The 26,496-nt window shown below is 39.3% G+C and overlaps 1 protein-coding gene across 1 annotated transcript in view; it reads right to left on the bottom strand.

The window, feature by feature from the left end:
* Positions 1-26,496, bottom strand: part of LOC124589700 (G protein-activated inward rectifier potassium channel 3-like) — a 106,019-nt gene that overhangs the window by 18,925 nt on the left and 60,598 nt on the right. Inside the window, exon 5 of the mRNA XM_047131581.1 lies at positions 1,764-1,889. Within this exon, the coding sequence (XP_046987537.1) occupies positions 1,783-1,889 (107 nt within the window). The 3' untranslated portion in view covers positions 1,764-1,782. The remainder of the gene's footprint in view (positions 1-1,763; positions 1,890-26,496) is intronic.

Here is a 26,496-nt window from a genome sequence, read left to right as displayed (position 1 = left end):
AAACAAATTCTTAAGAAAACAGGCATGCCATCTCTGGATAATTATCAATCTATTTCACATATACCTATAATATTGGAGATGATTACATAAATAAATGAACCAATATTTTAAATCTAATAATATACTTACAATTAGCTCATCACAATGTAATAGATGGAGGACCATCCTTTCTACAGTCAAAGCAGTTGAGCTGTGTAATAGTAAAAGTACACAGTTGTTTTGAAAATAAAGAGATAATCTGTGCAACGCCATTGGATCCAAGGAAGGCATTTGATGTAGTCTCTGACCAAAAATGCCAGTATAGAGTAGGGGAGAGTGCTCTATGCTTAAAATGCCTTAATGCAGACTTATTTGAAACAGGAAACAGTTACTGAAGATAAATAATCACAAGAGATTCTCTTTCATTTGCAAAGGATGTACTTCAGAGATCCGTTATTTGATGTTTCTGGTGATAATTTATGTGAATGATTTATCCTCAACTGTACCATGTTATACAGTGCAGTATGCACATGACACAACACTCATTACGTGCGGTACCAAGCTTAAAAATGTACATCACAGTATGCTGATAGCAATGGATAAATATTTCAGGCTAATGTACTATATAAAAGTGACAGTAAAACTAAAGATATTATGTTCAGTCTAATGGTTCCAGTCATTATAAGAAAACAGTCAAACCAAAGGATTTTAACTATTTTATATTAGCTTGGATACCCACTTGGGAAAATCTATGGCAGACTAACATCTCAACTACTTGCTGTAAAAGCTGAGGGGATGTGTCAGTACAGAACTCCTGTTATATACATATTATGAACTCTTTCACTGCCATCTAAATTATGTTGTAACTCTTTAGACTCAGAATTAATGTTTAATGGCAAAAGGAGGCTATAAGATGCAGTGCAGGATTTAGCCCATGAGAACTATTTAGAAATTATTTTAAACAGGTTAATATAATGATGGTGTCTAGCCCATGAGTCTATAAGGGCCTTGTCTTTATTAAAGAAAACCTAAGCAAGTATGACCAAAGGAGGTCAGTGTGTGTGTGTGTTTGTGTGTGTGTGTGTGTGTGTGTGTGTGTGTGTGTGTATGTGTGTGTGCGTGTGTGCGTGTGTGCGTGTGTGTGTGTGTGTGACTACACACATTATAGATGGAATTAGAATAAATTATGTTGATAATTGCATGTGACGTTGTGCGTTATTATTTTATCCCATTTTATAAAATTCAGTTTATTTACTCATTTATGAATTATTCGCTGCAGAAACCATGGAAGTCTGGAGTTTTTAATAACAATTTTTATGGCATTAATGGACTTATCTAGAGTCAGCATATATGCTGATGAAGTTAGTGTTGAGTGACCTTAGGCGCTTTCCAAGAGCATATAGGAACCATACTAGTCTGAGGCCTTGTCTCAAAGATAAGAGCCATAGAAACTGTAATGGTTGCAAAAACTATGTAAGCCAGTGACTCATGTTGGAGCTGCAATAGAGAGACTGTAACTTTTTTGCCCTGTGTGTACTTACCTTGCTTGGTAATGAACATCTAACACTCACCACTCATCTACATGAAAAAAGGGTTAAGTGCTAATTTACTTTACCTATGACACAGCTGATGGCTTGGTAATTTATTACTTTGTTATCAACCCATTTGTTATCACAATTAAATAAATTACATTATCAAAAAGTAAATAGTGGTTTTAGTATGCGAGTATTTTTTATGCATACAAAGAATAACTCTACAAGTGGAACAGACATATTGACACACACCTTGTTCAAACTAAGTATGCTACAGTGAAAGCAACTGTTCTCTGATGTCAGCAGGGCTGTGCACAGTATTAGGCTCACTGGTGACCCGGCGAAGGGAAGGATTCATAGGCACACTCAACGCATTATCTGTTGCCAAACAAACAGTAATACACAAAACACACATTAGTGATGGAAGAGCAACATAACTTACTTGAGTGCATAAGCAGGACAGTACATACACAGGAACACAAAGTTACAAACATAAGTATAATCTGAAACTTGATGCAATATTAAATGCTGCATTAACTGCATTTAAATTTTTAAGTAAGCAGAAAGCAATTTACACTTTATATAACCACAGTAAGCAACTTGAAACAGTGTTAATATGATGAAGAAATATAATATGTTGTGTTTCACGTTTTGTAAACATATTAAGATCAATGTATGTTTGAGATGCAGATTCTACAAATGTTTGTACAGAGTCATTTTATGTGGAAAACCTCAAAAGAACAACATGACAGGTGCTTCAGTTCATGAAAAACAAACACTCAAAGTATCTTCTTGTTAACAAAGTTTATAAGTGTTCCATGTGTATACCCTTCATCACATGGCACATGTCTAATAAATAGTCCTGTTCTGCTCATATCCAACCCAGCATATCAGGAGTGATGGTAAGAACAACTGCTGCAAGTCTTCAAAGTTCTGTGGTAGGAGTGGTACAAAATCCTATCCTTGATGCAACTACACAACAAAAAAATTGCAAGTGAGTGGTGGCCACTCAAGTGGTGGCAGGTCAGTGACTGCAGCACAGTCTATCCAGAGACATGGCAAAGTCTCATTCAGGTAACCTCTTACACATTTGTGGGAATGTGGAGGGGCTCCATCTTGGTGAAAGAAAAAACCCTTGCTATCTGTTTTACTTTGGGGCATGAGCCACAATTGCAGCATGTTGAAATAGGTGATACCACTATCAGTGTTTTCAGTGAAGAAGAAGGGTCCATAGACTGGCGTAGTGCATGTTAACTTTCACAGAATCCCAGATGTATTAGGCACTTGCATGTGGATTCTCTTCATCCATATGCATGTTGTGTGTCAGATGACTTTTCCCAAAAGATGAAAAGTGTCATTGTCCACATTTGCTTGGGAACTCATCATTTTCAAGATGGTTATGCATATCAATGCAGAAATGCAGATGCTGCAATTTGTCACTATAGCTTATGGCTTGCAAGAGCTGCAATTTGTATGGCTTCACTGTAAGCTGCTTACAAAGGGTTTTCCATCATAAAGGTGGAATTGCTACAACACCAGCACTCCCCACACTGTGTTCTTTGACGTATGCATCTCACGTGCATGGTGACAGATACTTATTGATGAATTTTCTCTCACATGATCCAACATCTTTTCCTCAAATTCTACTGTGTGAATAATTCTTTGTCAAGAACTTTAGCAAGCTCTGTATAGCTTGAAGAAATCATGTTATACCCGTGAGATTTTTATTAGGGTTATATCTGTCGTAACCCTATGCATCAGTAACTTATAGTTATCAGTGCCACCACAGACACTCTCATGTATAATTTCAGCTGCTTTCTGAGTAATAGGTTTTACCTGTTCTAGAAAGTTTATTTTCTTGTCTAGAAAAATGTCTAACTATCTACAAACAGTACTGTTTTTTACAGGGACCCCGCCAAGCCTTGGCGAAAAGTTTCTGGCAAGGGAAAGTCTTCCCTTCAGAATTAGGTTGGTCGGTTGAGGGGTGGGGGAAGACACCAAACTGCTGGGTCATCAGTCCCTCAGAATTAGGCATGTGGTTTTATGAACAGCTGTAGTCAGCTTGTGTCCCTGTATCTGAGCAAGCACATCATTCGTCTTTTCCTCAAGTCTCGCCCTGGTGTCTGAAGATACAACTACTAGGATGTCACCTGCATGTGCAACAACACATTTTGGTAATCTTTTTGATTACCTTGCTTTGCCCTGCAAGCCACTGGACACTACATCCACTATAATTATCTACAAAGCTCTCATACAGACATTTGGGGACTCTGAGAGCTTGGAGGGGTGCAAACATGCAGTCCACCAAAGGCTACTAAATGCGCCTGCATTGTCAATTATTAGTGTGACTGCATACTCTGTTGTCGAATTTCCTGCAATCTGAAGAGCTATATTAACCACACCATCTACAGACTTCTGTTTTCTGAATCCATATTGATATTGATTTAGACCCAAGAGCTCCCTGTGCACCTACAATTGGTCACAGAACAGATGTTCCTGAACTTTGACCAAGACATTTAATAACAAAATAGATCTATAACTTTTCATTGAAGTGGGTCTACGTTCTTTTTCCTTTTAATTACTACCTTTCTAGCAGTTTTTTATATAGTTGGAATCCTACCTATCTGCAAGGCCTCATTTAGAAATGCTGCCAGATATGGCACTACAAGTGGACCTACCATCCGCAAGACCTCAGGGCTCCAGATCTGAGCTCGGAAATTGCTAGCAATAGGAACTTCTTCATGAGTGAAATGTATAACCAACATCTGATTGTCGTATTTATTAAGTAGATTAAATAGGTCACTTCTAATTTGAGTGTGTATATCAGTATCTGTGTTTGTGTTATTATCTGGAAGTAGGGTGGTTAGCAGATATTCTGCTGACTCCTCCATCCAGTTGTCACTGAGCCACCCTGTTTACAAATTATGGACATCACAGTAGGTCCCTTAGGCTTCTCAGTCAATAATGTATTCAGTCTTCCCATTCATTTAACTTCCTGAAGCAATATTTGTAGCATGTCTTAATTTCCCAGTATTTATGGAGCCTTGCAGGGTACTCTGATTGCCCTAAAGCATGTTGATAAGCTCTTCTTGATCTTGCCTTTCACCTCAGTGTGGAAAGCTTTGGGCTCCAGGGGAATGTAGCCTGACTGTTTACCTTTTCATTAGGGATATAAATGTCCTGTCTTCTTTGCAAGAGCTCAGTTAGTACTGTGCACCCAGGTCTACATGTACCAGAAGCGATTCCACTGGAAATGATACAATGTAAGCAAATAATCCATCCCAGTCCATTTTCCTGATGTCTAAACCAATCATGCTTTCCTCTGATTGTCTCCCTTATCACTTAAGACACAACATTTGCTCCTCATAAAGACAAGGTGCCATAATGCACAAAGAAAGAAAAAGTAGGTGGCTGACTCTGTCTCTCAGCCAACAATCCCTTATGGCTTTAGCTTTACCTCAACTTGTAGTGAAAATGTGGACAAGAAAACTATGATGCACATTGTAGTAAATTTCTCTGATAATCTAAATACTTACGTACACACATCAAAAAAGGTTTTGCATCACCCCAGTTCCCATAATTCCTGAAGATAGATGTTGACTGTGGATATTGTATCACAGACATAGTCTCTTTGGCTTTTCAGAGATGTTACCAAATCGGCCCAAAGATGTAAACAACTATTTATGAGCAGCGCCTATTAGATGGAGGGGGGCCCAACAGCCAATCAGTGTCAGTCATTCCACCAGGAAGGAGGTACACAGCTCATGTTGTCTGTAGTTCAACAATGCCTAGACGGTCAATACTGTAGTTCGATCGTGACAACATTGTTACTTTGTGCCAGGAAGGGCTCTCAACAAGGGAAGTGTCCAGGCATCTCGGAGTGAACCAAAGTGATATTGTTCAGACATGGAGGAGATACAGACAGGAACTTAATGGCATGCCTCACTCAGGCCACCCAAGGGCTACTACTGCAGTGGATGACTGCTACCTATGGATTATGGCTCGGAGGAACCCTGACGCAATGCCACCATGATGAATGATGCTTTTCATACAGCCACAGGACGTCATGTTATAAATCAAACTGTGCGCAATAGGCTGCACGATGTGCAACTTCACTCCCAGCGTCCATGGCGAGGTCCATCTTTGCGACTAAGACACCATGCAGCGTGGCACAGATGGACCCAACAACATGCCGAATGGACCGCTCAGGATTGGCATCACATTCTCATCACCAATGAGTGTCCCATATGCCCTCAACCAGACAATCGTCGGAGACATGTTTGGAGGCAACCCGGTCAGGCCAAACGCCTTATACATACTGTCCAGTGAGTGCAGCAAGGTGGAGGTTCCCTCCTGTTTTGGGGTGGCATTGTGTGGGGCCAACGTATGCCACTGGTGGTCATGGAAGGTGCCGTAATTGCTGTATGATATGTGAATGCCATCCTCCCACCGATAGTGCAACCATATCAGCAGCATATTGGCGAGGCATTTGTCTTCATGGGTGACAATTCGCGCCCTCATTGTGCAATCTTGTGAATGACTAGAGAGACCAGCATGTTCTCCAGACATGAACCCCATCGAACATGCCTGGGATGGACTGAAAAGGGCTGTTTATGGATGACGTGACCCACCAACCACTCTGAGGGATCTACGCCGAATTGCCATTGAGGAGGAGGACAATCTGAACCAACAGTGCCTTGAACTTGTGGATAGTATGCCACAATGAATACAGGCATGCATCAATGCAAGAGGACATGCTACTGGGTGCTAGAGGTACTGGTGTGTATGGCAATCTGGACCACCACCTCTGAAGGTTTTGCTGTATGGCGGTACAACATGCAATGTGTGGTTTTCATGAGCAATAAAATGTGAGAAAATGATGCTTATGTTGAACACTATTCCAATTTTCCGTACAGGTTTCGAGAACTCTCAGAACCGAGGTGATGCAAAACTATTTTTTTATGTGTGTATGAGGGGTGTTCAAAAGATAAGGTATAAAACAACACTGCAGGTATAATTGAAGCCTTTATGTAAAAGTAATCCCCAGAGGTCTGAGCACAACTATTGCACTGTGGAACAAGGTGAAGGATCCCCTGTTCTGAGACTTGCTGCGGCTGTGACAGGAGCCAATATTCCATTGTATCCTCGTTCCACATCGTTACGAAATATTGTATTCATGATCCATGGAACTAGTATTAATCTAATCTAATCTAATCTAGTTCATCATCTGAGTTGAGACACTTTCCTTTGAGGTGTTGTTTTAGTGGACCAAACACATGGAAGTTGTAGTGCGATGTGTCAGGCTGTAAGGCTCAAGCTGTTCCCACTTGATCTTGGCTGTTAGACTTTGTGAGACACTGTAGAGTTGAGGATGCGCATTATCATGGAGCGGAATCACTCCCTCCATGAGCATCCCAGGTGTTTGCTCTTGATGGACTTGTGTAGGCTGCTTAGTGTCTCACAGTATGTGTCACTGTCACTGTTAATGATTTTACTGTGCTCAAGGAATTCAGTAACCTTGTATGTCAAAAATGACAGTGAGCATCCTTGTCTGCTGAGGGGAATTCTTTAGGGGGAGAGAGGGACAACACTACATTCATGTCCCTAGTTGTCTCACCATATTATCCAAAGCAGCATATGCAAATTTCATCTGGTTTGGCTGTTATGATGTTCCGAAACTTTTTGTTTGATCACTCTTTATAGACTGGTTAACAGGCAGCAGAACTGGGGTTATACAGAGTAAAGTTGTTTCTCCTTGATGACTTGGTGTGTAAAAACATTCTATCAAAAAGGAAATTCACTTGAAAAAACAAAAATTACTAGGAGACAGATTGGCTGGCAAATACTTACCTTCAAAAAAAAGAAATCCCATATACAGCTGATGGACATATTTAAAAGCAGGAAAATAGTTATTTCTTAGCTTTCTTAGATGAGAGGATCACACCTGAAGAATGAATGAACAGCTCGGAGAGGAGGGGGGGGGGGGGGGGTAGGCAGTAATTTTTATCTATTTTTAAATGTTTGTTTTTTTTTATCTATTTTTAAATGTTTGTTTACAGAACTCAGAATTTCAGCTTCTTGTATATAAACTTTGCCTTTTTTCTTCATACTATACATATTCCAGATCTGGGTGACAATATGTCACAGAAAATGCAGTCTTAATAAAATTATTCTGATATACAGGGTGATTCAAAAAGAATACCACAACTTTAGGAATTTAAAACTCTGCAACGACAAAAGGCAGAGCTAAGCACTATCTGTCGGCGAATTAAGGGAGCTATAAAGTTTCATTTAGTTGTACATTTGTTCGCTTGAGGCACTGTTGACTAGGCGTCAGCGTCAGTTGATGCTAAGATGGCGACCGCTCAACAGAAAGCTTTTTGTGTTTTTGAGTACGGCAGAAGTGAATCGACGACAGTTGTTCAGCGTGCATTTCGAACGAAGTATGGTGTTAAACCTCCTGATAGGTGGTGTATTAAAAGTTGGTATAAACAGTTTACAGAGAATGGGTGTTTGCGCAAAGGGAAAAGTTCTGGATGGCCGAGAACGAGTGATGAAAATGTAGCACGCATCCAGCAAGCATTTGTTCGCAGCCCAGGAAAATCGACTCGCAGAGCTAGCAGAGAGCTGCAAATTCCACAATCAACTACCCGAGGCGATGGCCGCCAGGCAGCCCGTGACAGAGCACTTCATCACTGGCCTCCAAGAAGCCCTGATCTTACCCCCTGCGATTTTTTCTTATGGGGGTATGTTAAGGATATGGTGTTTCGGCCACCTCTCCCAGCCACCATTGATGATTTGAAAGGAGAAATAATAGCAGCAGCTATCCAAACTGTTACGCCTGATATGCTACAGAGAGTGTGGAATGAGTTGGAGTATCGGGTTAATATTGCTCGAGTGTCTGGAGGGGGCCATATTGAACATCTCTGAACTTGTTTTTGAGTGAAAAAAAACCTTTTTAAATACTCTTTGTAATGATGTATAACAGAAGGTTATATTATGTTTCTTTCATTAAATACACATTTTTAAAGTTGTGGTATTCTTTTTGAATCACCCTGTAGTTCTCACTTGTTCCACATATCATAAAATTCTTTATACATAATCTCACTTAAAAGTAATAACGTAAACTAAGGCATCAATATTAAAAAGAAAATTTGTATTTAATTTTTATACTGAAAAGAAAGCTTTTATTTTGATATATTGAAATGAGCGATTGCCTTTTTCCATTTCTGCTTATTGTTATCATCCTGGAATTCTTGCTTTTGTGAAACTAAGTTATTGGTAATTATTGAAGAGCATCAGTTTTTTTATTATTTTTTTAAAGTAATTTTCATATCCTGTCCACATTCATTAAGTTGCAAGTTCCTCGAGTACTATCAGGTAAGATAGCGAGGGGTGAACAAATGCAAAAATATTCTGGAATTTTTTCCTGGAACTTGAGACATAACAAAGAATTTTTAGCATGAAGCAGACTGAGTGTGTGTGTGTGTGTGTGTGTGTGTGTGTGTGTGTGTGTGTGTGTGAAGAAGGTATACAAAGTCAAGATATACATTAACAAAAGATAAACCATAGAAAATTAACCTGAGTAATGTATTAACAATAAACAATCATTATACGACTCATGCTTGTGCCAGCTAAATTTAATTAAGTAAATGAGAAAGAAAGCTGCTACCTCCTCAGTTAAACTAACCACAGTTTGTCTAATATTACTAGCTAAATATTTACTTGATTTCATCAGTATTTTCCAAAGATAATAGGTATCTACATCCGTAAACACAGAGCCCTGTTTACAATACATTACTACTTGTCGTATAGCATTCCAGTGAATGCTGCTACTTGCTATGTAGCTAATCAGATGTTTTTAATTTTCTTTTGAACTTTATTTTAGATGAAAGCTTGTTGAATGTCTTTGAATCAAAGTAAATAACTCCATTTTCAACCCCAAACAAGGAGCTAAGTCTATGTGAAAATTATTTTTGTGTCTTTGATCGTGACTGTGTAGATCACAGTGCATCAAAACTGATTTTTGCCCTCATCAACAAGAGCCATTAAAGAGTGAATGTAAGAATTCCAAGATCCTTTAAAATGCATCTAAAATTGTATGATAACTTATTTTTTATAATATTATTATTGCTGTGTTCTGCTGAATAAACACTGTTTATTTTAGGTGCACTGCTCCAGAAGACAACATTGTGTAAAAATAAGCAAAATAAATCAGTACATTTGTCTTTAGGTCAGCAGAATAAGAGATGCAGAACTGGGCTTCATGATAAGTTAACTCCATTTTAACTTGTTATCCAACTGGACCACAAGGAATTTTACACATTGTTTCATTTAGTATGCCCATTAATGTCCACTTCTGATGCTAGCAGATCACTTTTCCTGCTTCATATTCTATAGCATGGATCACTGTGAAATTAATAATTAAACTATTAGCTATGAACCATTAGTAGGCCTGTTCAGCAATTTATGAAGTTTGAATCACCCTTTAAAATCACTGGATTTTCATTATGCTGGTTAAGAATGAGAGGAATACCAGTACTAATACTTGTGGGATCGCAAATGTTGTTTTCTCTCATTGTGAGACTAGTTTTGTCCATGTGACACTTTCTGCCAATGAGATCCTCTGCTTTTTGTTATGAAGGTAAGACTGTCCATGTGAGATGTTGCTATTAATGCCATAATAGAACTTTGACAAGGTGGAGAATCCTTTGAAAAAGTTAAATTGCAGAGTTAAAAAGAGTCCATATTCCTCACAGACCACTTTCTCAAACACTTTTGGAAAGACATGATAGAGTGAAATGGGTCTGTAATCAGGAGATCTGCCTATCTACAGTTTTATTGATGAATATTTCTAGAGGATATTTAAACCTGTCAGAAAATATGCCATGAGTCATTGACTGTAAAGATAGCTAAAGGATAACTGTATCAAGTGAATACAAGATTTATCCATAACATTGTGCTAGAAATACCATCATAGGCAGGAGAATTATACTTTTTAGTCATTTTAGACAATGGCTACTGCAGAACTGGAGTGATTGCTTTATACTGACTGTAATAGCAACAGAAAATAAACACAATTGTGACTCTTTTTTTTTACAATAGAACAGTAAATAAACACAACTGTGACTTTTTTACAATCACTTTGTCATGACCTAATGAATTTCATCTGTTGGCAGTGTATGCAGTGTTTACACAACTAAATATAATGCATCTATGTTTGGTAATCTGTCAGTGAATGCAACATTTGCTGCCACTGCGAAGAAATAATAATTGACTGTGGTGAACAGTAATTTAAAAGTGTCACAATTTCAGCCTAAGCTATGTTCTGGCAGCTCAGATTTATTTGGGTATCTATTTTTGTTTGTTTCTTATTTAATAATGTTCCAAATTGTTTATGTCTCATTCTTGAAGTCTACACAAATGGACTATTCCAGTATCAAGAATCAGAGGACAAATTTTGCTGTCATCTCATCTTTATGAACTCACAGTTTAGGGAAATTTAATATTTTGTGTTCTAACTTACTACAAAATGGAATAACTTAATGTATCAGCAATATTCTAACATTGTAATGTGACTTTAGATGACAAACAACTATCATCGGTGAGAATTAGACAGGCAGGAATGGGTTTATAATGTTGCCTGAACACCACAAACTGATTTTTCTCTAATGTTTTTTATTGCATGCAGTTCTTTACCAAGTTATAACAGACATCTTAATATGAAATCATCAGCTAATTACCGACTGTATGAAGCCAAGGGCATGCAGTTTCAAATAGGATCATATTTGTTGCAGATCTGACATGTGAAAATGAACCATGACTAAATGTCTGTCTCAATTTTGAAAGTCAGTAAACACTGTAATAGGGATTGTTCCCTTTTCATGATTTGACAGTCTAGTAGGCACCACTTCTGCTGGTGCTGTATTAAAGGTTTCTGTGATTCTGTTATTGTAGTGATTCAGACACTTGTAGCTTCAGTGTCTATAGCTGAGAAGCTTTGTCTTGAGTGAACTTACTTATTCCAATCAATTTTGGTGAACTGGTTAATCATCTTAATTGTCCATTCATTGGTTTTACGTTGTACTAGTACTGTAGTGGAAAACAGTGCGAGAATTTGATCACTGCCAACACTTTTAGCTGTTTAACAAGGAGAGCACAGGTGAGCAATTGGAACAGAGCAGAGGATTTGGTCAGGAACAGGCAACCTTCATGGTTGATAAACATGAGTGATTAGTTCATTAATCAGACAAGTGAGACATCATCAAGGATTCACTCAAGCACAACAGTTTCGGTGTTAGTGATATGATTGCCAAAGTTGGTATCCGTTATATTAAAGTTACCTTTAAGGATTCAAATGTGGATCTTGCTGGTGGAACATAGGTAGAGATAATGTAGACAGAGCTATTCAGGGGGTTTTAAACCTCACAGCTACAATGTCTTGATTGTAGCTTTAATTTTAGCACAGGCAGGGCTTTTTTTTGTGCATAATAGTGAATCAATCAACTCTGTAGTTCTTTTCGGTGGAGCGATAGTAAATCAAGCCTTGCAGACGTAGCTGCTGGGAGCTAGCTTTAGCTTCTGCAATGGCTATTGCATTATGTCTATTTTCTTGTTGTGAGAGGTGCTGCAATAGTGATATGTTTGTTGTTGAAATCATCAACATATAGAAAGGAAAAGTCAGTTTTAATTTCTTAAGAGGTTATTTGCTATTGCTGATCATTAGATGGAGAGTGGGAAATGAACCCCTGATGTTGTGGCAGGGGATAGGGATGCAGTTGTTTGGTTCATTTTGCTATGGAAATTTATGAGGTGTTTAGTCCCATTAGTTGTTTTTTAACTGCACTTGTTTCCTTAGTGATTAAGTTTCTTCTGTAAGAAAGAATATTGTGGAGAGTAACTTCAGTATCAAGTAGATTTAGCAGGACCCTCAGCTAGAAGATCAACAGATTCAACCTTTTTTGCAGTTTCAGGTGAGGTCAACTTTGTAGGTATTTCTGGGCAGACACAGAGGCAGAGCAGTGATCGTCTTGGTAGATAACACTTGGGCGCTACTGCAAGTGGTTATGGTTTGCTTCCTGATGCATTTGCAGCTCTTGATGGTGTTTCCACACTGCTCAGCATTAGGCAGGAATCTTCAACAGCAGGAGCGCTTGCAGGGTTGCTTGGGTTTGGAGTAGGTGATGACACAGGTCGTGGCGGAACCCAATCCAAGGAGATAGTCCCACTTTCCTTTGTGGGATTTGATTACATGTAATTTGCATATAAACTCACTGGTGTGGCATAACTTGAACTTATTAACTAGAAAACAAAGTACTGGCACTGAGAAGTTTGAGTTAAGCCTAATATCTCTAATTGGGGATGGGAAAGTGGAAGAGATTGGGTGTAAAATTAATTACTAATGAGCAGTATTATTGTAGAAGCCATATCTTTTGGGTTTGAGGTTCTAGATCGACTGATGAACATCTCAATGACATTTCATTGCTAAAACTGAGGGCAGGTTGAGAAAGGGGTAGCATCTAAAAATAATTTTAATTATCACAGCTCATTTTTAAATATGCCATCAGATAATAAGCTAGTAAGTTCAGTAAATTTTCATCATTTTCCTTCTGTCAGATACCACAGTTGTATATATTTTTTGAACTGACAACGATTCATTCTCCACACCTAAGTATAGAATGTATTGTTTTAGCAATGACCATTGTTGGAGGGTCAGGTACTTTGGAGCCAAATATCAGGCAAGATGATAGTGGGCAAAGGGAATGCCAACTGGGAACATTTGGGAGGAGATTGCCAGTTCCAGCGTTTGCCTTACAACCATGGGAAAGCTTCCAAAAACATCATTTAGAACTGGGGGATCGGAACCATTTTTATTTTCATTCTGGGACAATATGACACAAAGAAAAAATGAAAGTTTGATATATGTTTATGAGCAGTCTACATACGAACTTTGAGGTTAGCTGATGACATCATAATTCTGTCAGAGACAGCAAAGGACTTGGAAGAGCAGTTGAACGGAATGGACAGTGTCTTGAAGGGAGGATATAAGATGAACATCAACAAAAGCAAAACGAGGATAATGGAATGTAGTCGAGTTAAGTCGGATGATGTTGAGGGTATTAGATTAGGAAATGAGACACTTAAAGTAGTAAAGGAGTATTGCTATTTGGGGAGCAAAATAACTGATGATGGTCGAAGTAGAGAGGAAATAAAATGTAGACTGGCAATGGCAAGGAAAGTGTTTCTGAAGAGGAGAAATTTGTTAACATCAAGTATTGATTTAAGTGTTAGGAAGTCATTTCTGAAAGTATTTGTATGGAGTGTAGCCATGTATGGAAGTGAAACTTGGACGATAAATAACTTAGACAAGAAGAGAATAGAAGCTTTCGAAATGTAGTGCTACAGAAGAATGCTGAAGATTAGATGGGTAGATCACATAACTAATGAGGAGGTTTTGAATAGGATTGGGGAGAAGAGAAGTTTGTGGCACAACTTGACTAGAAGAAGGGATCAGTTGGTAGAACATATTCTGAGGCATCAAGGGATCACCACTTTAGTATTGGAGGACAGCGTGGAGGGTAAAAATCGTAGAGGGAGACCAAGAGATGAATACACTAAGCAGATTCAGAAGGATGTAGGTTGCAGTAGGTACTGGAAGATGAAGAAGCTTGCACAGGACAGAGTAGCATGGAGAGCTGCATCAAACCAGTCTCAGGACTGAAGACCACAACAACAACAACAACAACAACAACAACATACAATGCAGTTGTGGACAACTGAAATAAAAACATTTTGAAAGGAGTAACAGAAATGAGAACATTACCTAGTGTGAGTCAATTTTATTTTACTGTAATTGACTTGAACCAGGCATCCACAGCTCGTGGTACTAGTAGCTAGCATTTCTGCCCCAGAATCAAGGGGTCCCGGGTGGCCATGCGGTTAAAGGCGCTGCAGTCTGGAACCGCAGGACCGCTACGGTCGCAGGTTCGAATCCTGCCTCGGGCATGGATGTTTGTGATGTCCTTAGGTTAGTTAGGTTTAACTAGTTCTAAGTTCTAGGGGACTAATGACCTCAGCAGTTGAGTCCCATAGTGCTCAGAGCCATTTTAGCCAAGGGGTCCCGGGTTTGATTCGCGGTTGGGTTGGGGTTTTCTGTGCCTGGGGAGTGGGTGTTTGTGTTGTCCGCATCACTCTGTCATCATTCAGGAAAATGGTAAGACTGAAAAGTGAAGCAATTGGGTGTTTGTATGGGTGCTGATAACTACACCATTGAGTGCCCCACAAACCAAAATCATCATCTTTGAACCAGGCAGTGCTCTCATTTGTGCTACTGCTTCTAAGTTGTTTTATACCAGTTTTACTCACACTACTTGAAAGTTTTATGTTTGACCACCATACGCTGTTGACTGGACAGGTTTGTGAGCTGTCCCCATACGTATCAACTACCAGTACTACAGTTGTACCAAAGTCACACCAAAAAGCTCCTTTCTCTAACTTTTTATGTGCGGAATTAGAATACTCTTATAATTTTGTTGATGTTGTTGTTGTTGTTGTTGTTGTGGTCTTCAGTCCAGAGACTGGTTTGATGCAGCTCTCCATGCTACTCTATCCTGTGCAAGCTTCTTCATCTCCCAGTACCTACTGCAACCTACATCCTTCTGAATCTGTTTAGTGTATTCGTCTCTTGGTCTCCCTCTATGATTTTTACCCTCCACGCTGCCCTACAATACTAAATTGGTGATCCCTTGATGCCTCAGAATATGTCCTACCAACCGATCCCTTCTTCTAGTCAAGCTGTGCCACAAATTTCTCTTCTCCATAATTTTGTAAAAAGGTTTAATAAAAATGAAGCACCAATGAAAAAATACTAAAATGAATTGTATTGATTGTCACATCTTTATCCTGGAACTCGAATGCAGCTGTTGCACAAACTTGCTTTGCTGTATCAATATCTCTGCTGTATTTGTGTGAAAATCAGCTGCACAGTTTTCAGGATAAGATATGAAGCCCACGTTTAAGGCAAATTACAAAAAATTGAAGTAAGATGAAATGGTGTGATATATGTGAGGTTTATTTTCCATTTCACTTATTACTCTGCAACTGAAATAGTTTCTCAGCACAGATCAAGTGCCTCACATTTTCCATCACTCCAGCCACTCTTTTAACTCATTCTTAATCTTTTAATAGTAAAGCTGCTTTGATTGTATGTAGAATCATAGATAGCTTTGACACGTAGCACTTTGGATGCAACATCACGGTAAACACTCTTTCCTTGCAATGATTTTTTACCACAGTCCAATTTTATAAATGCATAAGACCGCATCTCCGAAAGATACACAAATTTGTTATCACATTCTCTGAGTATGATCAAAGCAATTTTGCTGCTTCAGTGTTCCATTTGCTTCCATTGGTCAGATCCTGTAATACCTTGTGTTCTTGTGAAAAGCTGTCACAGCTTGAAGCCTGAAAGATCATCTTGTATTGTAGTGTCAGGGTAGTTTCAAGGCAACCTAACAAAATGGCATGGTGAAACCAACTGCCCAGTGAGACTTGATTCAAGAACATCATGGGTTACATGTTTAGCACAGTGACTGGCAAACATACTTAAGACTTTCACTGTGTTAGCATTTCATTTAGATGCTGTCAAGAGTTCCATTTGTGTTAATACACACGCAAAGGCCTGCTTCCTGTGATCTTATGACATCATATGTTCGAGCAATGCTGCTGATGAGCAATTGCAGAATATACATCTGTTTACATGGGGTTTTCACTTACATGAACAGAGCATAGCTGCCTGTACACACCATGACTCACAACTCCCATAATTGTATGAATCAGTCACATTTGGCTTATTCTTGAATTCTTTTTTAATTAAGCTGCAAATCGAGCTGACTGGAACTTTGGAACAGCAAAAGTACTGAAGGAGCAAGCAGATTACGTATTCCCTCCACCTTTTCTGCTTACTTGCTCCACGGCTGTATCCACCTTCAGCATCCTCTCGTCGACCTTTCAGATGCTATAAAACCACAGCGATGTAATAGCAAGAACTCCACTGTTGAACATGAGCGAGCTGTGTAGGCAACAGCTGTGGGTGGGAAGTACACCATTGCCACAAACTATATTACAGATAGAAGTATGTTCGTAGTAGTAGTTTCTTTTGATGCCATTTGGACGAAACTATGGCGTAGAAACGACACTGTTGACAACAGTATGTGTTGACGATAATGTACCTCTTTCGGCTAATTCTTAAATCATCTCTTTCTTTTTGGCCAGTTTTTGCGCCCTCTCAGTGCCTTGGCGTGGGCTCATCTCGGCATCCCCTTGGTATGGCCCTGACCGGTCCCACCTGGAAATGTCTACAGTGAAAAATAACCAATAATAACAGTCGATGGCGGAAATGTTGTCATTTCAAATATGTTTGTCTGGCTTGGTATGACGCCAGCTCGCCGTGGAGCGTTTCTGTCTCGGGTACTTCGGCCGACGTTCGTCTGATGCTTTTTCTGACGTTTCGCCAGCACGAGTGGCTGGCGTTGTCAAAATTTCACTCTCCATTGCTGGTGGCAAGCCATGTACCTGGCGCGCCAACCTCCAACGGCTTCTTCGCGGTCATTTCGGGTGCGGTTCTCGTCTTGCTACCTCCAACAGCCGTCGCTACAGCACGGGAAGCCAGGATCCGTTTACCTTGAGGCTTTCTTCTTTCTTGTTGAAGTTATTCTCATGTTTGTGTATTTCCATAGCTTCCCTGAGCAAGCAGGTGTGGTAGTTCTTCTCTACAGCCAGAACTTCGTTGTCGGCGAATTTTACTTAGCTGTCAGCCTCACACAGCGCGTGCTCTGTCACGGCCGATTTCTGCCCCAACCTGCAATGTCGCTTATGTTCTGTGATTCTGGTGTTGATTGATCGTCTAGTCATTCCGACATAGACTTTTCCGCATGTGCATGGTATGCGGTATATTTCCGACATTGCAAGTGGATCCGTTTTATCCTTTGCCAATCTGAGACACTCTTTGATCTTCTTTGTCGGTTTATAAATAGCCTTTGCGCCGTGTTTGCCCAGTATATGGCCGATTCTGTCCGTCACTCGAGGAGTGTATGGCAGAAAGGCCGTACCCGACATTTATTTTTCTGATGTGTCACTTCGCCGAATATTTGACTCTGTTATACTTCTATTATAACTTGTGGAGTACCCATTGCTCCTCAGAACACTTTCCATGTGTCTCGCGTTAACGAGCATATTGATCATGTCTCTTTTCTGGCTCGGGTGGTGATTTGATGGTTTGTGCAGGTATCGGTTCGTGTGTGTCGGTTTTCGGTAAGGGCTGTGTCCCAGGTTTTCACCATCCATTGTGACCAGCGCATCTAGAAATGGTAGTTTTTTGTCCTGCGCAAAACAATAAGAATAACGTTCTACTGAGACCGATTGTTAGTTCTCCTGGCTCTCCGACATTTAAACCAACAAAACACTCGGCTGTCTGCTACACTCGCACGTGGGGAAGTCTGACACATATATGCAAAGGACTCAGGACATTTCATCGAGAAGCTGAAGAAACTAAAACTTGCACCGAACAACATCCTGATCAGCTTTAATGTTGCTTCTTTGTTTACGAAAATGCCACTCAGTGACTCTCTGGAAAACATCGGTTCCATTTTCCCGCAAGATATCACACAGCTATTTCAGGCATGTCTCACCACGAGCTATTTCACGTGAAATGGCAACTTCTACAACAGCTGGAAGGCGTTTCTATGGGTAGTCCTCTTGGTCCAGTGGTGGCAAACTTCTTCATGGAACAATTCGAAGCACAGGCATTGGTCTTGGCACCATGTAAAACTAAGGTGTGTACAGATACGTCGATGATACCTTCGTTGTGTGGAACCCTGGTGAGGAACAGCTCGGTAACTTTCTAAAACACTTGATCAGCCTCCACGCCAACATAAAATTGACCATGGAAGTAGAAAAGGACAAAAACTACCATTTCTAGATGTGCTGGTCACAAGGGATGGTGAAAACCAGGGACACAGCGTGTATCGAAAACCGACACAAATTGCCCGATACCTGCACAGATTATGAAATCACCACCCGAGCCAGAAAAGAGGCATGATTAATATGCCCGTAACGCGAGCAAGACGAAATTGTGAACCACAGCACCTCAGACGCGAAATGAAAACACCTGGCAGCTTGTCAACAAGTAGCCACAGAAGTCTTAACAGTTTTGTGTATGTAGATGTTTATATGTGTCTATACATTACTTACCCGAAAATAATCGTTTAGTGTGTGTATTATTGCATTACACGTTTCCGCTACTACGTATAAGGTAAAACTGCAATTGTAAATTTAAAGTCTTCGAAAGAATTGGCAGTGGCAGGGTATTGTACCATAACAGGTAAACGCTGACCTTGTGGAATTATGTATCTCATTGTAGTATTTTGTTTTTTGATCATGGGGATTTGAGCGTCCGCAGACATTTAACCTGAGGGGAGTGCAAGACTCTTAAAATTTCTATTTGTTATACAGATGAGTTGATCAGTTTTGGGGCGTATCCTGCCTCAAGAACTAAATCTTCTAGATGACACACAAAACATTATATCCCAGAGAATGGCGGTTAATCATTCAATATTTATTACACGTACATTACTTCGATATTGTACTTAAAACAACAAACGACTATACAGCAATGGCTAAATCCATAGTAGTGCAACATTTGGCTAAACGAGAGATTAAGCGGAATCTTTGGAAGTCACTTCTAGAAGCGTATAAACATTTTGTAATGAATAAAAAAGCCGTACTCCAGATTCAATTGGGAAAGGGTGGGTGGGAGGGGGGGGGGGGGGAGTGCCTCTGTGTAGGGACGCATATGTACGTACACAACCATTTCCAGTAATGTATCAACCGTTGGACCATCAACACGGAAAAAGTTATGGCTTTTTTTTGGTCAGTCTCAATTCACTCGAGTTTTCATGAGTGATCTTTGACGCCCCTTGATCAAATTTTTCGTCCACCTTATTTCCTGCTTACAACCAAGTAGAGAATTTATTATAGTAGCAGCGTCTTGAGCGTCGACGATCCAAACCACATTATAATTGCACAATTTACTGATCTGTGTAGGGAGTACGTCAATAATACTGCCTAACATTATTGCGCAGTACTATTGACCATCTAGGGCCCGCTTTGTCATACCACAGTCTCTAATAGACTGTGGTCATACATGGCACAACTTTTCTAATGTCGTAGTGGAGACAGAAAATTCCAGCCTCTTCACTTGTTTTCTTTCGGTTCATTTTCTGATATACTTGGTAATAAAATGTAGAGTAAGTCATTTGTAATATATTTCTACGTACACCAAACTATTTTGATCTCGTAAAATTGTATACTGAATGTAGAATGGATGTTTGCTTGGTTCGTTAACAGCTTTCGAACTATACAGGGTGTTACAAAAAGGTACGGCCAAACTTTCAGGAAACATTCCTCACACACAAAGAAAGAAAATATGTTATGTGGACATGTGTCCGCAAACGCTTAATTTCCATGTTAGAGCTCATTTTAGTTTCGTCAGTATGGCATCATTCCAACGTGATCAAATTGTAAATTTTCACAATCAACATGTGTGGGCTGACGAGAATCCGGACGCAATTGTGCAATCACGTCATCAACACAGATTGTCTGTGAACGTCTGGGCAGGCATTGTTGGTGATGTCTTGATTGGGCCCCATGTTCTTCCACCTACGCTCAGTGGAGCACGTTATCATGATTTCATACGGGATACTCTACCTGTGCTGCTAGAGCATGTGCATTTGCAAGGACGACACAACATGTGGTTCATGCACGATGGAGCTCCTGCACATTTCAGTCGAAGTGTTCGTACGCTTCTCAACAACAGATTCGGTGACCGATGGATTGGTAGAGGCGGACCAATTCCATGGCCTCCACGCTCTCCTGACCTCAACCCTCTTGACTTTCATTTATGGGGGCATTTGAAAGCTCTTGTCTACGCAACCTCGGTACCAAATGTAGAGACTCTTCGTGCTCGTATTGTGGACGGCTGTGATACAATACGCCATTCTCCAGGGCTGCATCAGCACATCAGGGATTCCATGCGACGGAGGGTGGATGCATGTATCCTCGCTAACGGAGGACATTTTGAACATTTCTTGTAACAAAGTGTTTGAAGTCACGCTGGTACGTTCTGTTGCTGTGTGATTCCATTCCATGATTAATGTGATTTGAAGAGAAGTAATAAAATGAGCTCTAACATGGAAAGTAAGCGTTTCCGGACACATGTCCACATAACATATTTTCTTTCTATGTGTGTGAGGAATGTTTCCTGAAAGTTTGGCCGTACCTTTTTGTAACACCCTGTATATCTATATCGTGTGTCATGGGGAACTTTTTACCTATTATGAAAAGATCAACGTCGATTAGCACATCTTTTGATTTATATCAGATCTGATTTATATATTAACCTATACTGTAGAAGGAATGCTACCTGTTTCGCAGCGAATTTGCAAATTTTGCCTTTAAAAACAGCGCAGAAATCTTGTCCTCCTTTGTCTCTTGATGGAGATTTACATATCTAAATTTATTTTTAATGCTGCAGCTTTGTGATAACTGATTCTTATACCGGTATGAACATCTGTAAACACAACGAGATTGTCGTTGAAAGATGTAATACACCATCGCATCAATGTAAACTTCGTGCATGCTAGAGAAGTAGCTGTTTTCCGTTGACACCTTTACTATAGCTTTCAGAAATTTATTATGCATGCAGTCGACCTGAGACTTTTTCCACTTTGACTGAAATTTGTCACCCATTACGGTATATATGCATACCTGTTCGGAATCGTGTCTAGATTTCCACTGAACATTTCAGCAGTCGCACGTCCCGAATTTGGAAGGGTGAAGAAGCTTCCAAGAGCTGTTTCTCACAGTTGTAGGCTAAGCGAGGCCAAATTTGCTATAGGAATACAAATATTATTAACAACGATCGTACATAATCCTTTCCAACATCATGCAACCGATGTACTCGGTATGTTATTAAATTTCATCTCGTCATTGAATTGAATAGGAAATGGGAATAAACATATGGCAAATTGCATTCATTTAGGTTGAAATAGTAGTTCTAAATGTATTAAGAGTGACAGAAATGCTGCAGTTTCCATGTCACTCAGCTGATAAAAAACACAGCTAAATGGGTTTCTTTTTTGATGTGTAGCGAGTTCGGCAGTAGAAATAAAACCATTACATTAGCAGAAAGACCAAATAACGCTTTTACTCAGAAAGAAGAAAGTGTTGCACAACATTTGCCATCTGGCCTGTATTTTGTTATTTTAGGGTTTGGCCATAGTTTACTGTTAAAACACAATAAAGACACCTGCAATTCATCCAGCGCGGCACCTATAGAACTTAACTAGTCAAATTGTCTTTCATCAGTTGGATTTATTTCATCAGAGAATTTTCTAGAGATGTTATCGAAATAAATAAAAGTATTCCATACCCGGACTGTTTCTACCTTACATATTGTAGCTGAACCTACAAAAAAATCCCTTCGTATTTATGAGGCCAAATATCCTGCTTCCTTTAAGATGATATTAACTGCAGACATGCACTAGCGATTGCCAATTTCGTGAACTGGGATGAAAATTAATGTAGTTGTGAGGAGTCAAAGGAAGATGTTTTATTTTAGTTAACGGCAGTCATCTTGACCAATTGATGCAGTAGCTGAATTTACGATGATACGGATCGAATATTCATTGTTAATTACTGTAATGTTACTTATATGTGTTTGTTCAAATATGTTGTAGAGTACCAATGCAGAAGCGATGAAGTGTATTCGTGCTTCGAGCGGCAAAGACCATACCTACGTCGGTAGTGGAGAGCAGTAGCAGCTCGAGCAGCAAGATCTTGCAATAGTAGCAGCCGGCTACGATGTGAAGAGTTGACGATCATTCGAAATAATGACTTAATTGTTGAAAGTAATGGTATAACTGTACATTTGTTTGTGTAAGTCGTTCCAAAATGGTTTAAATGGGTCTTATGGTTAGTTAATCGTGGAGAAGTCGTACTGGGCATCTAGTTCACATTGGGACTTCTCAGTGTAGGTGACCTGCTGACCTTTACAATAAGAGAAACAACTTTTTGGGGAGGGCAACCACCGCTCAGAGACATTCTGAATAACAGCAACAACATTCAGCTCCGAGTAATCGTTCAAATTATCATACAAATTACAACAACTAAAAAGTCAAGAATGATGAAGTGTTTGCAAAAGCCGCATAGTTGTATGCAGGTGCTTTACTCGCAACTACCGATTTCACGTCAAAGTAGACGCATCTTCACGTTTATCTGTCAAAAAATACAAAGCACTGTGTGAAATTTACAATTTAGCAGATTTATAATACTCAAATACTACTCCTTTAGTAGTTTTATAATACTGAGGTACTGATGTAAAGTAGATTATATTTTATTTTTCATTCGTACCTACAATGAACTACGGATTTTTTAAGTTATGTAATGCGGTTCTCAGTCTTCGGTTGTATTCCTGCTGGACTTCCGCCTTGCAGCTGCTCATGTGTTTACTTAGGTTGTCTCTTAGTCGACGTGGCCTTCCGCCTTCAAGTGTATTGCTGACCTCCAAGGGCTTGTTATCTATACGGCAGAAGTACGCACATTACACGGGATTCTAAGTTTTACGTCATTGCTTTTATACAGTTTGCGTCTATCGGATCTCATAATATATCCCACGTGGTATTATCCGGTAGGCCTAAGCTATTTTTAAGATCTCTTCCATTCTCTACGTTTTGGGTCCTTACTGGATTATTATTTTTGGGATAATATTTCCCGTGTACTTATACTACCATTCCTAGACGTTAGTTATTTTTAGGCATTTTATCTCTGTTCACAGTAATGTTCCATTCATTATTAGTTTTTCTTCTGCTTTTTTCTAGGCCTGACTCATTCATCAGTCATGCTTTGCACATTTTACAAGCATCCTTTGGGAGCACTCAATTTGATCCCGACAGCCCACCATTATGGTTTGACTTTTAACGTGGATTATTTCCCAAGAGCTGGGACTCTGTAATTGTTCATATACATATGGAAATATGTATAACGATTGTGAGTACTCGTCATTGTTTCTTGTGGAATGTCATCACTATGGTTCTGCATTTCTACTACTTAAAAATTTCACACAGTGATTTGTATTTTTGACAGATACACCTGAAGATGCGTCTATACTGACGTGAAACCGGTAGTTTCGAAATAAAGCACCTTTATACGGCTATGCGGCTTTCGGAAATACCTCATCATTCTTGACTTTTTAATTGTTATAATTTTTATGATAATTTGAACGGTTACTGAATGTTGTTATGGTTATTCATGCAGTTACAATGATCTATAGAACGGATAGTCGCAGCGGAGTAGTGGAACTTTCAATGGTAGTATAGTTTGAATACTTAAAGTCTGAGTAACTATTCGCTCGAGGAAGCTGACTGATTAGTTTAACTTTGCGAGTTTCCACCAGTGAGAACTGTCTAGTGGTTCCCATTGTGAAACATTGAATGGCTAGTTATGGAGGTGTGGCAACGTTATGGTAAAAAGCGGGCTTAAGTAATTTGTTGGGTGAGTATTGCATTGAGACCAAACACTCAATTGTGGATACATGATTGGACTGAAGGTCAAATGTTGATCTAGATTGCTCCATATTTACTAGCTAGTGTTCCTGTTTAGCAAGTTCAGAGGTAATTGAGTATTGATGTAATTCTGTACATGTGGTTGGCGCATTCTGGGAGAATTGAATGCTAGCTGTATTACGTGGAGGACAGTGTGGTGCACCATTGTTGTAGAAAATGTATCGGACCGGTGATTGGATTGAGCGATAGTGATTCAATTTGCAACTTGGTTAAACAGGCACCAGGGAATATCGGAACGAAACTACCTATTGGTCGTACAGTGTTGATCGCCCGTAAACTTCAAAGATCTTTCCCTTCAGGTTAAGCAGTAATACATTGGAACCACTTCCGCGCGCATATCACAGTATTATCATTATTTTCATTTTATATAAGTGGCAAGTGACCATCAGATTAGGAAGTGATAATGGGACGCGATTCGCCAACACCCGAAGAAGCTTAAATTTTGCTTGGATTGTATAGTTTCTTCGCTCAAGTGGAGTGGCACTTAGGTTTTTTGTTTTCTATTTTAAATCGCTCTATTTCTGATATACTGGAAAAGTCAACCAAAAATAAAGAAGTCCTGAACATTATTTACAAATAAACGAGTTCTCCCCAAAAGTTATTTGAGTTCCAATAAAAAAAACTGTAAAGAAACTTTCAGAAATTCGTAAGATAGATTTAAAAACAAAGATATTATTGATTTGTTGCTAGTTACTGGAACGAAAGATACAAAATTCAGAAGTGCAGTGTTTTAGTATTACGTCTGACTTGGTAATATTATTTGGGTAGAATGTCATACAAAATGAAAATAACTAAAGAAGGAAACATTATCCTTATGAATGATTACTACCGAAAGAAATATTTCATGGCAAAATATTTGAGAAAATAAAATAAATAAGAAATTAAACATTTATTTTAAACCGAAATAAAACAGAGGTAAACATTGTCGATAAAAATTGCATCGCTGACTTAACATTCAATTATTTCTCTGGTTTAAAAAGGTCGGCATTACTTCACAATCTAAGGGGAAGCTGTAGTCGCAAGTAAAAGAAATTTCTTAAGCGGTAAGTCTGATCATGATTAATTAACTTTCAGTGATAGATGGTTATTGAATTTTATATTTAACTAGAGAGTTATCTACTTATGTAACGTAGGATTCACGAAGGGCAAAGGTTTTTTTGAACTGCGCGTTAAGATGCACCTTCTTATGACAGTTTTAGTCAAAAGAAAAAAAAATCAATGATAATAAACTTCAATCGATTCTTAGTCTAAATAAATCACATAAAGCTACATCGTGACGAAACGGCACAGAGATCATTCGTGAACAGTTTTGTTGAGTACAACTGATAGATAATACGTAGCTAAAATATTTTGTTTTATAGTATTAAACGTACCTATGTGTGTATATTGCTTACAACAGCGTGTTGTTTTGTAGAACACGGAAGAAAAGGTTTGACAGTATTGCATCATTCAGTAAAGCATTTAACTGTAGCGATGGTTCGTTATTTAAAAGTCCAACTACGTACTTGCAACTTACCAAATATACCTAATACTAATGATCAATAGGCAGTTCAGACGCGATAATACGAGCAGCTCCTTGTGCGAAATTTAAATTAAATAAAGATGAAAGTTGGGCTGGAGCGAAGTAACATCAAATTTGTTCACATATGTATGAACGTCGTAAGCGTTGTTTCCTAATTCAGGTTGTGAAGCATCGTTCGTTACAGGATATGCTTCTTGTAAAACTGTACAGGGAGTGTTGACTGCTGCCAGGATTGTGTAATCAGCCACATTACGAGAAGTGGTGATCCCGAGCTACCACGGCATAAGGTAGCGATTGTCTGAGACTTAATTACGCAGGTATTCTTCAGACACGGAGCAAGTTCTTGCACTGTGTGAGACGATGTTGCTATTTCCTCATTGCTCCTTTTGTGGCCCTATCACGTCTGGGAAATGGAAATAACAAAATTGATGTACCAAGTGGCATGTGCCGACGCAAACATTTATTGCTCAGAAGACCTCAGACATTAGCGTGAAATCTGCAGAACGCGCAAGTCTGAGGCAGTTCAGTTGCTTATATCTCCGAAACAGTTCGGTAATCTGTGTCTTGATGGTTAAACTGGATTAATTGTTTCAACAACAGTGGTAGTAGAGCACAACAGTGCTGTGGAACTTGTGATGTATGATGTTGGTAAATATTATATTTACAGATTTTGGCGTGTCGTGAGTCGAATACTTTGTTTCAAATTTGCAGACACTGTGAATAGATATCCGGTAGTGAATCTAAGATACTTGGATCAAGATTAATTCTAGGATCTTCAAGTGTC

Source organism: Schistocerca americana, chromosome 2 (genome assembly GCF_021461395.2).
Source record: "Schistocerca americana isolate TAMUIC-IGC-003095 chromosome 2, iqSchAmer2.1, whole genome shotgun sequence".
Lineage (NCBI taxonomy): Eukaryota > Metazoa > Arthropoda > Insecta > Orthoptera > Acrididae > Schistocerca > Schistocerca americana.
This window is presented reverse-complemented; position numbering and strand designations above follow the sequence as displayed.